Genomic DNA, 15,361 nt, shown 5'->3' with positions numbered 1-15,361 from the left:
ACCATATTATATCTCAATTAGCCTTTGATGCCTGCAGGTTTTGATTTGTTGTGTTTAATTCTCAAATGCTTTTATAACTATGCCTGGAAATTGTAGTGAAGTGTGGGACAGAGATTATATCCATGAATATGATCTGTAAATCTTCAAAGGTTCTAATTCACCAATCAGAAGCTAAGGTGCTTCTCTCATTTAGTCTTTCTCAGTTGTTATACATATCACTCTGCTACTTGATCTTTGAACCTTTTATTCTGCTATGAGTATCCCTAACTATCTACTATGGAAGCCTGCCTAACTATTTTTAGGAGCAAACCACATCCTCCAGTACAATTTCTACTTACAAGAGTAAATCATGTGAACTATTTGTCAGCCCTCTATTGGGAACCTAGCTGTTCACTCTGCCTGGAATTGTACTAAAATGCTTGGTGCATGGTGGCACATCCCATGGGCATTGCCTTGTCAAAACAATAAGTGCAATCAGAAAAGGGGAAGAGCTAGCAATTCCAAATTCCTGAAAGTGCCTGGAGAAGAAGAGGGACTAAGGTTTTAAATTGCTCTTAGCCAATGCAGCCTTAAAACCACAATCTAATACCATCTGCACCATGAAGTCAAATGAGGCATACCATGTTGAGAAGAGGGCAGGTCAACTGTATCCTTCAGCAGCTTTTCAATTTCCTTTCAGAACCTTTCCATCATGTTAGTGATGGTTTCATTCATATAAAAATAACCTTTCTTATCTAGGGTTCATGCTAGTTTTTATTTCTAGTCGCAATATGGTTACGTGTGTGTAAAGATGGATGATATAGATTTGGGGTGTGGTGGTGATGTGAGAGAGAGACAGAATCTTATTTGGCAGAACCAAGTAGAATGTGATGCATATTTGAATGTTATTTAAAAACAATAACAACAACAACTGACTGCTCCAAATGGCTGCTTTTAAGATTATTCAAGTAGTGCTCTCTGAGAGACCACCTTTCCTCTCTGGCCCTTTCCCCTCTTCCAAAGCTGCTATTCACCACAAAGGGGGAGAAAAAGACAGTTTGTGTATTTTATAACTACTTTGAGTGCAGAGGGCAATTTGCATTTTGGAAAGGCCCGATAAGGAAAATATAATCACCCAAGGGAAGAAAAGTTTAAACACTTTCAAAAAATAGAAATGCGCAAACAGTCAGGAGGTCTTAATTATGGATCTCTACTCCCTCCCCACATCTAGATTGGCCCTCAATTGAAAGTGAATCTCTAGCACTTCAGACATCTTAAAGAGAGAGAGATGGTGTATGCAGGGCTGGCCCATCCACTAGGTGATCGCCTAGGGTGCCAAGCAGAGAGAGGTGTCGATGGCCTGGGTGACGTGTTCCCTACCACTCCTGCTGGTGGTGGTTTCTGGGCAGCTAGCCTGCCATGGTGTGTTTTTGTTGCTGTTGCTCTGTTTTTTTTATGGCCATATTATATAAGCTTCTTAAAACCTTTGATTAGATTTGTATTTTTATATTCCAATTTTAATATTTTTATTGTGTAACTTTCATAGTCCTATATTGCTTTAAATGTTTTGTAAACCACCTTGGGATTGTTTTAATGAAAGATGGTATATACATTTAATGATAAATAAATAAATAAATAAATAAATAAATAAATAAATAAATAAATAAATAATGTTGCTGTATCACATGGCGATATCATTAAAATGTGCTATGGCAGGCTGGCTGCACAGAAACAGCCATCAAGAACAGAGGGTGGAGGCAGTGAGGAGAGCAAGTGAGCAGCCAGGTGGGCAACAGGGACCACCTGCCTGACAGGAGGCGCCTACCCACATGGGCAAAGGAGGTGGGGGTGTCTGCACAATCAATCAGTCTTTATTAGTACAGCCAATGGCCAGAATTACAAGAATAAAATCATTTAGAATTAACAACTTCATTCCGAATAACACCACAAATATAACAAAATTTAGCAACGTTGAATACATTATTACCTTTACAATCCTTTAAAATTAAATTTAAATAGACCATTTCAGTTAATCCTGGAAATAGAATAAGTTGAGGAGAAATATATTTCTTCCTAATGTCACTATAAAATTGGCAAAACAAAAGGACATGAGCTGTCATCTCAATTTCTCCACATGGACAAACACGGCATTGATAAGGAATATTCTGGAATCTCCCCTGCAGCACAGCTGTATCCATGGCGTTACAGCGGGCCAAAGTTAAAGCCCATTAAAGTGTCTGCACAGGTGAAGAGAGCAGGTGCTCCAAAGCCAGGCTTCACCTGCGGTGCCACCAATCCTTGGGTAGGCACTGGCTGTGTACCAGTAAAGTTTCTGAAGCTATGTCCGGTAAAAAGCCTTACCCCATGTCATCCATGATTACAGATATTTTCTTCAGAGGTGGACTCCCCAGAGAGTCGAGACTTCAGGGCGGACACGCCAGAAAGTCCAAACTGCGCAACTAATTTGCAACTAATGTGGATCAGATAGAACTACAGCTCCATCTCAAGTCATCTTTGAATAAAAAATTTAGGATTTCAAGCAGATTACATTCTGCTCTTTGTTGATGTTATGCTATCCATACAGCTCTTTAATGTATTATTACATATAGATATACATACAGATATATATGCCTGTTATGTATGAGTACATACATATTTTTTAAAATGTATGAATGTGCTAACATTATGTGAAGTAGTCACTTCAGATTTTGAACAGTAATAGGGGAGTGATCATATTTCACTGTTATTTCAGTGGGAACAATTACTGTACATGCATGCCATCTGATATTTCCTGCATCCTTGTTAACTGATGGTTATTAAAGGCAGTAGCTTCATCCCTGATATGAGGGTTTAGAATTTTTTGAGAGTGTCCTCAAGCAAAGGGAGTGATAATCCAGGTGATATTGTATACTTGAACTTTCAAAAAAATGTTGACCAAGTATTTTACCAAAGATTCTTAAGTAAACTTAGCAGTCATGAGAGAAGAAAAGTCATTTTATGACTATTATTTATTTAGTTGGTTAAATAATAGAAGCAGAGAATAGGAATAAAATGGGCTTGATACATTGCAGAAGAAATGAGAGAACAGGTATGGCAAATCTTAATCTTGTTTTATTATTGGGTAGCGTAATTGGTCTGGGTATTACATAAGCTTTTCTTTTGAAATATATATGCTCCTGAGACAACCTTAGTTACAATTGCCATTATCCATATTGCCTTGGGACACACTTTTTTTGTCCCCATGTCTATCCTGTTCACATATTAAAATTAGGAATGGAGTTTTACTTAAAGTTTGTGCGTGATTGTTTTCGGCACTATTATTCCCAGTATTAAGGTAGCCTGGTAGGAAAGTGCTTGAATAAGGAGGGGGAAGGTTTAGCATCTTTTAAAAACATCATAAAAGACAAGCATCTTTTATTGTACAAATTAGACCTCCTTTGTGCGTAAATGGAGGAGACAGATGAACCACACCTGTTTTAGTCTTTGGTTACCTAGAAAACAACGGAGATTATGATGATGATGATTTATTATTTATTATTTATTTATTTATTCAATTTCTATACTGCCCTTCCAAAAATGGCTCAGGGTGGTTTACACAGAGAAATAATAAATAAATGAGATGAGTCCCTGTCCCCAAAGGGCTCACAATCTAAAAAGAACACAAGATAGACACCAGCAACAGTCACTGGAGGTACTGTGCTGGAGGTGGATGATGATCTGTACTTTCTGAAGCATGGATAGTACTCTTGTGAAACAGTGCAAATACTTATCAGAGCTTGTCCACATGCCACAAGTGGAAACATGTTGCTGCTCATTTGTACTCCTGCCCAAAGACACAAGAGTACAAGTGCTTTTAGCCTAAGGACTCAAGAGTACCAGTAACTAGTGGAAATTACAGAGACCAGTGCAGGCGCCCCTGCTCCTTTCAGCTAGTGCTGGATGGGCACTGTTAGGAATACCCATGTCATTAACCCCTGCTAACTTGGGGAAGCAGCACCTTTTAACGTGGTGATTCTCTTTATTTAGCAGGGAGAGAGGAACTGGCCCTATCCAACTCCAGTATAGTACTTCCAGTGACTGTTGCTGGTGTTTATCTTGTATTTCTTTTTAGATTGTGAGCCCTTTGGGGACAGGGATCCATCTTATTTATTTACTATTTCTCTGTGTAAACCACCCTGAGCCATTTTTGGAAGGGTGGTATAGAAATCGAATGAATCAATGAATCAATGAATCAATGAATCAATCAGCCAGCCAGTATATATTATCACTGGATTGTTTTCGTTAGCATCAATTATACTTAAATCCAGATTTGAGCAAATCATTTCGGACTTTTTCCCCTAAGGGCAAATTAGGAGGATAAATGTCAGTCAGTCAGTCAGTCCTTTATTGTGGTCATAGACCAGTACATAGTTAAGGAGGATAAATGCAGAATTTATATATTAGAATTTTTTTTCAAGAGGTTAGGGAGAAAATTGGGTATTTCACTTCATTTTTTCAATTCCTTTATACTTAGCATTAAATTGTTGAGTAAGATCATTGTTAAGAGTAAATAGGAACAAGGCTAACACCTTTGAACTAATGAAAGAGCATATTTCTATAAGGGATATTAACAAAAGTTAATTATGGCTGGAATTTTAAAAGAAATAAGTACAAACACAAAATGAACCTAGGTGCCAGAGTTGAGAAACATGATGATTGTCAGTATATAAATTAACAATTTCATTGTAAAATTATTATTTATTAGAATATTTATATACTACTTTAAAAAAAACACACAAAAGCCTTACAAAATGCTTCACATACAATGGTGGCCAATGTGTGTGCGTGTGTGTAGGATGGGTCAGGCAGGGGCATAATGGGCCACACTGCTTCTCTTTGTCTCTCACTTCATCTGCCCCAGATGCCTCCCCACCCACCACCCACCCCGGTCTTGGGATCCCAACCCAAAGAATGACCAGCCCACATGGCTCATTTTAAAGCTGGGACAAGGCAAGAAGGTGGAGCAACTGAGCAGGGTGGGAAAAGAGAGGAAGAGACTCATCTGCAATCCATTCTGCATTCCCATCCAGCCCCAATGGCACCATCTGCCACTGCTTACATAGCAAAACAAATGAGAAGGAAATATCCCAAAAGAACTCAGAATCAAGAGAGAAACACAAGGGGGACTCCATCATCACCCACTGGGCTGGGCTGAATTAAGACAATTGCTATCCCACTACTAGTTCTAAGGAAGCAACCACTTTAAAAGGAGCCTCTGTCCAGTTAGCAGGGGTTTACTTGATTACCTTGTATGGAATCCTGAGCCTGATTCATACATTATTAGAAAGAGATTGTACTCAAGTACAGCCTCCAAAAAAGGGGGCGGAAGTCCTGCTTGGTGTCCCAATCACTCTCCTCTGCCAGGCAGGTCCATCACACTTAACAGCCTTCGTCTGAAGAGGTGAAGGCTGGAAGCATGATGAAGAGTGCTTCTGTGACTAAGAGGCTCAAGTGCAGGAGCCTGCTGCCCATGGAAGCACCCTCCATCATCCTTACAGCCCTCACCTCTTCATATGAAAGATGTAAGCAGGCAAGAGTGATTGACACACTGGGTGGGACTTCTTTTTTGGAGACTGTACTTAGTGGCATAGGGAGAATGCCAACAGCCCATGTCCAGTCTGGCTGCCGGTGCCCCGTCCAGCCCACCAGCAGTACTCCACCCCCCCCCCCCCGTGCACAGCTCTGTTTTTGAAAAGCTTCAGCCAGCACTGGGTTGCCAGCCCAGCTGGGAACGCATCTCCCCAGGAAATGCACTCCTGGCCACCCTGCAAAACTGGCACTGGGTGTTATTTACTCACAAACAGTCCACACAGCCCCATTTGCAAACGTAACCACACTCCTGCACGTCTGATGTCTGATGCAGGGGGTGTGGTTGAGGTACCAGGTGCGGCCCCTGGATGTGGTGGCCTGGGCACCATGGTGGCTCCGCCCCTGACTGTACTCGAATACAGCCTCCTTCTAATAACGTCTGGATGAAGCTCTGATTACTCAGGGTTCTAAATCATGATGAGAAACTCTCCCTGCAGTCAGTGATTGCCTCTTTGATTTCCCTTGTCACTGTTGTATGTGAGGTAGGTAGGTAGGTAGGTATGTATGTATGTATGTATGTATGTATGTATGTATGTATGTATGTATGTATTTTCTAGATATTAATTATCTTTCTCAGGTTTTTAATTGTGTATTTTTATTCCATAGTTTTAAATAATAGCAATAGCAATAGCAATAGCACTTACATTTATATACCGCTCTATAGCCGGAGCTCTCTAAGCGGTTTACAATGATTTTAGCATATTGCCCCCCAACATTCTGGGTACTCATTTTACCGACCTCGGAAGGATGGAAGGCTGAGTCAACCTTGAGCCCCTGGTCAGGATCGAACTTGCAACCTTCTGGTTACAGGGCAGCAGTTTTACCACAGCAAATAAATCAGCAAAACAAGTCTTTATACTTTTGTTACCAATGCAAATAAACCTTTTCAAGTTCAGAGGTTTCAACACAGAAGAAGACGAGATACAAAACATTAATAGTTTCACCCAAGTGCAAAATACTCAGATTTTACAAAGGGAAAGGGAAAGCAATTGCAGAATCATAACTGATATTTAAAAAGTATTCTGTTCCCAAACATTAAAAAGCTTTCCTGAGTCATCCTACTCAGTCTTCTTTTAGGCGAATCCTGTGGGCATTTCCTTTGTGCATCTGTAGTTTTATGCAAATTAAAGTGCGCTAAAGGAATTGCAGGGGCATTCATCATTTTGGCATATCCGCTCTTTGTTCATATTCACAGCAACTTTGCTAAATTTATTCTTTCATCTCACTATGGCACCAAAACAATGCAAACAGTATAAAATATTACAGTATATGTGTTAAATAAATTGGACCATTCAGTTGTTTCTTTGCTAAATGTATGCCATGTAGCGGGCTGATGCAAAAACTGTCATTTTTTTTGCCATTTTTCTTATTGATTCTATAATCAACATTTGGAATTCAGCAAATTAATGTATTGGGAAGCTTTGAGGTTTCATTTGAAGATGGTAGGAAGGGTCATTATGCTATATATTAAGCCTTATCCAATGCTTCCTAGGAGCCCATGAGGACACAAAACAAACAAGGACTTCCTATTGACTTAGGGACAAGCAAGTGAATGCAGTGAGGACGTTCTTGTGCCTTGCATTCAAGTGGATGTTCAAACTCTTACTCATTTGTAGAGATGTTCACAAAACAGATTTTGCATTTTGTTTTGAGCTTGAAACAAAACACAGATGGCCTTTACGTTTTATCAAAACAGCAGTCAACCCGGTTGTTTAGACAGAACAAACCACAAAATGTTTTAAGTGTTTCAGCCAATCAGCAAGGGAAAAACAGGCCTCCAAAATGGTAGTTGAAGTGGACCATTTTGGAATTGGAACGGGGTTGTTTGGTTCTGAATTTGAAACCGGCCCTTTATTTAAAGAGTGTTTTGTTTAGAGCTCGAGACACTTAAAATGGCCCATTTTGAGTTGAAACATTTTGCCATTGAAACGTTTTGCACTTCCCTACTCATTTGGGAGCTCTGTACACACAGAGTACTTCATATGCACAATAAGCTGCTGCAGTATTCCTAGTAGATAGGAGGAAGACCCCTATGTTAAGAGCTGCTTGATGGTAACATGCCTTATAGTAGCTTAGCGACTTTGCTCAAGAGCTCCAAAACTCTATGCAGTTGATCATTTCAAAGAATTGTGATGTTTTCTAGTGTAATTTCCAGATATTAAATGCTAGTACAAATTATTTTCAATCTTTTTCTTCATAAAGTTTTAAATTCAATAATATAATAGTCATCCCTTGTTCTTTTCTTAATCTCTTTTACACTAAGGATGTGCACAAAGTGTTTCAGTGCCTCTATTTTGCGGTGCTGAAATTCTTTAAGCTGCCCCAGCCGAATTGTTTCAACAAGGGCAAGTGGTCACTTTAACAGCAGGGAGGCAGATCTTACCTTCACCTCCGTTTCTGCCCCCCCCCACCTCGGGCACCCCAGCATGGCACTGTCTGTATTGAGCAGCCCCATGGTCTTTTTTTAAAAGCCACGCTGGGGCTGCTTCTTGCTTGGAACAGAAAGTTCCCTGTTTGCTCAGCCAAACATGCTCAGACACCATTTTCTCACATGCTCAGACACCAGTTTCTCACAAGCTCAGACACCATTTTCTCACATGCTCAGACACCATTTACGGGCCAACGCCATTTCAGGGAACTTGCTGTTCCCAAGCAAGAAACAGCCCCGGGATGGCTTTTAAGAACAGACCACGAGGCTGCTTAATATGGATAGCTCTGGAGCGATGGAGGAGCAATGGAGTGGCAGGTAAGACCTGTCTCCCTCCTGTTAAAGCAACCACTCTCAGTCCCTCTGGATGTGCACAAAATGCATCATGCACATCCCTATTTTCCACTATATTCAAAATTACAGTAGCAGAATACATTAAAGCTTTAATAATTAACATTAGACTCATAGGCTAGTGTCCATCTATAACCTGTTTATTATTGTTAATATGTGAAAAATTTAACAAATCCATAAGAGCACACAGAGTTTTACATAAGAGTGTGTGTGTGTGTGTGTGTGTGTGTGTGTGTGTGTGTGTGTGTGTGTATCACTGTACTTCATATCAAAATTCATTGTTTTGGGTTTTTTAAAAATCACATTCCTCATTATATGTTTCAGGAGATTAAAGACAATGTAATTCCACATATACAGGTCCGTAAGTTGTAGGAATGGAGAGTAAATATTAACAAAATAATTCTTTTTTGTAAACTATGAACAAACTGGATAAGTCCCATCTTTCACCGCATTTAGGAAAGCATGAATAAACAAATTGCAGACATGGGTAGACTGAGACCTGGAAGCGTGGGGAGAAGAAGCACATCTCACACTTTCCCTTCTGCCTGTCCTTAGAGGTCCTGAGACAACATGAATTTTTTTAAATTAAATTTTTATTAATTTTAACAATATCTTAACATTCACAACATATTGAACAAATATGGACTTCCCGCTCACACTTCCTCGTGAATCACCAATTATAGAATTAACCCTTGCTATAATAATAATTCAAAACATAGATCTAAACCTTACAAACATGTATTATTAAAAAGAGCAATGCATTTGAATGGTATCATCTGTCAGCTGTGGTGACACAAAACTGAGTCAGCTTCGGCCTTGGCCAAACTGGCCTCATCCAGTTTGGCCTTCAAACCCAGCCAAGCCGGCTCAGGTATGCTTGTAAAGGCTAGATTCCCAAATGTTGTTGACTACAACTCCCATAATTCTCACCCAAAGGCTATTGCAGCTGGGGATGCTGGGAGTTGTAGTGAACAACATCTGGAAATCCCAGTTAGAGGGAACACTGTTCCCACCATGCTGCCTTTACCATTAAGACCTAGAAACCTCAAGGATTCCCCTATACAATTTCGCCCAAGCTGGTTCTTCAAACCAGGGGCCAGTCCAGTTTGAACCTGGACCAGCGCCCCATCCCCCATTTGGGGTCTGGTTAGAATTCGGACTGCCTGAACCAGGCCAGCTCAATATTGATGTCAAAATGAGCTGGCTTGCACATCCCTAGAAACTGAACTACCATCTTGAGAAGCAGAATTTGTATTCAACTTAGATATGGACTTTTGAGTGTGAGAGAGATGGAAATACTGTGGGTGAGGGGGTAAGCTGTGGAGCTGAAAGAACTATAGAATTTAAAACATTTTATATCCATAGCTATATATGTTTATATATATATATATATATATATATATATATATATATATATATATATATATATAAAATGTTATTTTACCATATCTGTTAACTTTTTTATCAAAACTGTTTTCATGCCATTTATATTTTATGAGTTTGCTTGGTTGCTTCCTTTCCTATGAGAAAAATAAATCATTTCATTTTTAACAAGGTTACTTAGCGCTCCTACTCTATACAATTTTAATTTGTGAAAATGCTAAGGTGATGTTGGTAGGTAGGGGGTTGTTTTTACACTTTAACTGCATTTTTCAAGTGAAATACCATAATTTCTATACGATTTAAAATAGAAATCTATCAAGCATCCCTATTCATGTGACCATGGTTGCTGCTTTTAGCCTGTCAAAAGTGCAACTCTTTTGTTCCATGTCCCATGAGCAAGACAAATCAAAATTGTGCATGTATCTTGTAAAACCCAAATTCTTGCTTTTAAAAAATGAGATCATACCATATGATACTAAGTATACATAGGCTGTCTGACGGGAGATCCATTAGATTTTCTTGAACATGAACTGATTACATCAAACCAGGGGTGAAGGTACAATGAATGCAACTGTGTTCATTTCTTGATGAGAACCATATCAAAACAGTAATCTCGAGGCTTGACTATTGCAGTGTGCTCTACATGGGACTGCCTTTGTACATTGTTCAGAAACTTCAGTTAGTTCAAAATGCAGCAGTGAGACTGGTCTCTGGGGTAACTCAGAGGGACCATATTATGCTTGTTTTAAAACAGTTGTACTGGCTACCGATATGTTTCTGGGCAAAATACAAAGTGCTGGTTATTACCTTTAAAGCCCTGAACAGCTTGGGTCTGGGCTACCTTTGAGAGTGCCTTCTTCTGTATGATCCCCATCACATGTTGAGGTCATCCAGAGAGATCCGTCTCCAGTTACCACCAGTACATCTGGGGCGACTCAGAGCCGGGCCTTCTCTGTAGCTGCTCCTGGCCTATGGAATGCATTCCCGGCAGATATCAGTAATTTAAGCTTGTTGGCCTTTAAGAGAGCCCTAAAGACTCACTTGTTTGGCCTGGCCTTCCAAGGTTTTTAAATTGTTTTTAAGTATTTTGAGTTGGTTTTAAATGGTTCTTAACTGTTTTAAAATTGTTTTTATATCGCTTTAAGCAGTGTGTTTTAAATTGTGTTTGTTTTTTTGTTTTTTAAACTTGTTGTGTGCCATCCAGAGCCTTTGGATGGGGTGGTCTAGAAATGTAATAAATAAATAGTAAATAATAAATCTGAAGCACTAAGCTCACTCATTTATTTTGGGTATTCACTTTTTATTTTAGCATTTTTATAGAAGTTGTTGTTGTTGTTAAAGTTATTATTATGACCCACATAGCATTATTTATATTCATACTGCAAAAACAAAAAAGAAAAAGTCAGAATTTAAAATAATCTATCAATTAAATGGATTTTAAAAGTGTTCAATATTATTGCAAGCATTACAATATTATTATAATACTAGTGGCTTTGTAGCCCGTTGGTTAACGGGCGCTAGTGGAGCTCTGCGCTCCAGACGTTCGCCGCCATTCCCTCTCCCGCCAACCCCCGGCGCCCGGGGCTCCGGCCGGGCCCGCCACCTTCTGCCGCCCGCGGCTCCGGCTGGGCCCGCCACCCACCGTGGCTCCGGCCTGGCCCACCGCTGCCCGGGCCCACCGCCGCATTGTCTTGTCTGCCACCTCCTCTGGCGTCCATCCTGGGCGGCCAGAAGCGGCCGCCCCGAAGAAGCCGGGTAAGCGGCGGCACGGCCAGGTCTCGGCCATGGCTCTGCCGCCTCCTCGGCCAGTGTCCCCCGCCGCCGCTTACCCGGCTTCTTCGGGGCGGCCGCTTCTGGCCGCCCAAGATGGCCGCCGGGTGCTGGCGGTCCTGCCTCCCTGGCTCCTTCTGGCCATGCGCTTCGCGCATGCCCAGAAGAGGCCAGGGAGGCACGGACACACGCTTGGTGTCCGTCCACGGACGGACACCAAGCCTTTTATTAGATAGGATTCAATACTAGCTGGGATGGGTGCAGAGCATGTGCGCCTTTGGCTGGCCCACCCACCTGCTGCTGCTTTCTTCCCCCGCCGGCCTGCACGCCACCTTTTTCTTATCCCCACCACCACCACCACCTTCTGGTCGGCCGGGCAATGGCTTCTCTCTCTCTGCTTTCTGGTGGGCAGTCGAGTGGGCTTCTTCTCCCTCCCCCTTCTGGCTGGCCAGGCACTGGCTTCTTCTCCCTTCCCCTGGTTGCGGGTGTGTGGGCTTCTTCTCTCTCCCCCCCTTCTGTTTCTGGCTTGGCCGGCCAGGCACCAACTTCTCCTTCCCCCCATTTCTCACTTTCTGGCCAGCCATCATTTTCCTCCCTCCATCCAATCCTGTGGCTATCCTGCAGCCAGAGGCGTAACTAGGGAAAACGGCACCCGGGGCAAGCATTGAAATTGCGCCCCACCCCGCCGCCCCCCCAGCATACATCTGACTGACACACATGTTTCAGAAAACTTTTATTTTAAAAATTTTAAAAAATTACAAAAATTACCAAAAATTTCAAAATGCGATAAATAACCAAAAATGCAATAAATAACCAAAAATGCGAACTCTCCCTCCAAGTAGCCCAGAGTGGTGCACTACATACTTAGGTTTTTCCTCACAAGCAACAACCCTGTGGAGTTGGCCTGTATCTCAAACAACAGAATTATGATGCAATGATGATACACACCACATTATACTTAGGTTTTTCCTCACAAGCAACAACCCTGTGGAGTTGGCTTGTATCTCAAACAACAGAATTATGATGCAATGATTGATGATACACACCACATTATACTTAGGTTTTTCCTCACAAGCAAGAGACAATCTCCAAAGGTCCTGGCATATAACCCCCTCCCACATTTTTCTTGCCAAACTTTGTGTCTTTAGCAGGATACCACAGGCACTTGTTAAAGCTAACACTGCAGGTTTTTCTGAGATGGAGCTGTTATAGGAGCACTTCAGCGTAAACTGAGATCACAAGGCAAGCTTTCACAATGCAAAAACGAGCATGCCAGCAAGCAGAACTCATGGTAAAACTCTCTTGAAACACCTTGTAACAATGCACAGGCAGCTTTGTTACACTGCTTGAGTCAACTCACACTGCTGTACTACCCAGGCTGTGGGAATTGACTCTCAGTTCCATATACATGCATGCATTTAAGATTGAGTGCCAAAGAATCTTTATGATTGTTTTTCTTTCTTTTGGGGTGGAGAGAGGAGCGTATAATGCAAACATTAACACCTGTTAGGCACCTGAGACCATAGTTGGGCAGCTAAATAAAAGCCTGATTCTTTAATATGTTTTTTTTCCACATGTGGCTTCTGTAGTTTTGGCAACTCATTCTCACCCTGACCCTTGGTCTGCTGCTTCCACCCGCCCGCCGCCGAATCCTTTCTTCCGTGCCGGGTGTCTGTGTGTGTCCTCATCGTCCTGCCTGCGCCTGCTGCAGTGCAGCCCCAGCCCCAGCAAGCACACTTTCCTCCGCGACGGCGACCGCACCACCACGTGCAGGCGAACAGAGGAGGACGGACGCACCGCAAACATGTGCAGTGCGACTCGGCACGCCAGCCGAGTCGTACGTGCGTCACTGACTAGAGACCCTCTGGCTGGCAAGCCACTAGAGGGCCTCTTTCTGGCTGTTCCAGACTAAGTGAGCGACGGAGCGAGCGAGCCTCAGCCAAGGGCAGGCGCAGTGAGCAGCATGAAAGGTGCCCGCCGCGGCGCCCGCTGCCAAGCCAGGCCACTGACTGGCCACAAGCAAAGCAATGGGGGGGCGCGGGGGGGCAGGCGCAGTGAGCAGCATTAAAGGCGCCCGCCGCCGCCAAGCCAGGCCACTGACTGGCCGCCAGCAAAGCAATGGGGGGGCGCGGGCAGCGCGGAAGGGACCGCTCGTGGGGGAGGGGGCGCCGACGCGCTCCCTTGACTGCTGCAGCGCTGCTGCACTGAGCAGGAGAAATTTGTATTAAAAAAAATTTTTTTAAAACAAATTGGTCATGGCAGCGCCCCCCACGTGACCCGAAAAGATGGCGCCCGGGGCACGTGCCCCCCTGCCCCCCTATAGTTACGCCTTTGCCTGCAGCTCTCCAAACTCTTGCAAGAGCTGCCACACATGGAATTAGCCACGAGTATGCCTTAGAGAATTAAATATATAAATTATTGTCCTGAATTAAATATATTATGACATTAGATAATAAACCTACAGGTGAAACTCGGAAAATTAGAATATCGTGCAAAAGTCCATTAATTTCAGTAATGCAAATTAAAAGGTAAAACTGATATATGAGACTGATGCATTACATGCAAAGCGAGATAAGTCAAGCCTTAATTTGTTATAATTGTGATGATCATGGCGTACAGCTCATGAAAACCCCAAATCCACAATCTCAGAAAATTAGAATATTACATGGAACCAAGAAGACAAGGATTGAAGAATAGAACAATATAGGACCTCTGAAAAGTATACAGTGTACTGTGCTTGATTGGCCAGCAAACTCGCCTGACCTGACCCCATAGAGAATCTATGGGGCATTGCCAAGAGAAGGATGAGAGACATGAGACCAAACAATGCAGAATTGCTGAAGGCCACTAATGAAGCATCCTGGTCTTCCATAATACCTCATCAGTGCCACAGGCTGATAGCATCCGTGCCACGCCGCATTGAGGCAGTAATTGCTGCAAAAGGGGCCCAAACCAAGTACTGAATACATATGCATGCTTATACTTTTCAGAGGTCCGATATTGTTCTATTCTTCAATCCTTGTCTTCTTGGTTCCATGTAATATTCTAATTTTCTGAGATTGTGGATTTGGGGTTTTCATGAGCTGTACGCCATGATCATCACAATTATAACAAATTAAGGCTTGACTTATCTCGCTTTGCATGTAATGCGTCTGTCTCATATATCAGTTTCACCTTTTAATTTGCATTACTGAAATTAATGGACTTTTGCACGATATTCTAATTTTCCGAGTTTCACCTGTAGATATCAATATAGTGGCTGACATAATCCACAGTAGTACATCATCTTAAGAAGGGCTGTGGTTCCGCAGGGAACCTGTAGAGTCTCCACAGTGATGGCTTGTTGCACAGCTACATGGAGGGGGAAGGGAAAGCCATTTTTGCTTCTCTCCTCTCCCTCCAAAAACCCTTTCCATTTGCATAAATGTATTCCTGAGAGTTGCACAGCCTTCTCGACAAGTAGAAATCACTCCCCCTCCGTGTGCACTCGGCTGCACAGCAGGTCATAGCCACAAAGTATGCTAGAAGCTTCTTGTGGATCCACAGCCTTTCTTAAGTCAATGTACTCCTGTAATCCCACTGAAGCATCCCACTGAAGCATTTGTATTAGCACATATATTCTGTAAAATTTAGTTAACATAATGATCTTGATAACATTTTCTCTATCTTCACAATATCTAATAAATTGTATTATTTTTGCCATATATAACATATCTCAGTTTTGATTTTGCCAAGCCTCAAAGAGGGAAAATAAATTTGCTTTTGCCAGTCCCTCATATTATCTCATTTCTTCTCTTTCTGTCAACAGATCATTCTTTGTTC

The 15,361-nt window shown here is 42.1% G+C and overlaps 1 protein-coding gene across 3 annotated transcripts in view; it reads left to right on the top strand.

The window, feature by feature from the left end:
• Positions 1 to 15,361, top strand: part of DOK6 (docking protein 6) — a 373,813-nt gene that overhangs the window by 309,123 nt on the left and 49,329 nt on the right. The window contains exon 8 of one of the 3 annotated variants that reach the window (XM_053246099.1): positions 2,363 to 2,593. The exons of the other annotated variants lie outside the window; for them this stretch is intronic. Within the exon in view, the coding sequence (XP_053102074.1) occupies positions 2,363 to 2,442 (80 nt within the window). The 3' untranslated portion in view covers positions 2,443 to 2,593. Of the gene's footprint in view, positions 1 to 2,362; positions 2,594 to 15,361 lie in introns of those variants that run through there. 3 annotated transcript variants of the gene reach the window in all.

The sequence above is a fragment of the Hemicordylus capensis genome, chromosome 4 (assembly GCF_027244095.1).
Source record: "Hemicordylus capensis ecotype Gifberg chromosome 4, rHemCap1.1.pri, whole genome shotgun sequence".
Taxonomy (NCBI): domain Eukaryota; kingdom Metazoa; phylum Chordata; class Lepidosauria; order Squamata; family Cordylidae; genus Hemicordylus; species Hemicordylus capensis.
Note: the sequence above shows the minus strand (reverse complement) of the source record. Positions and strands in the feature narration are given on the sequence as shown.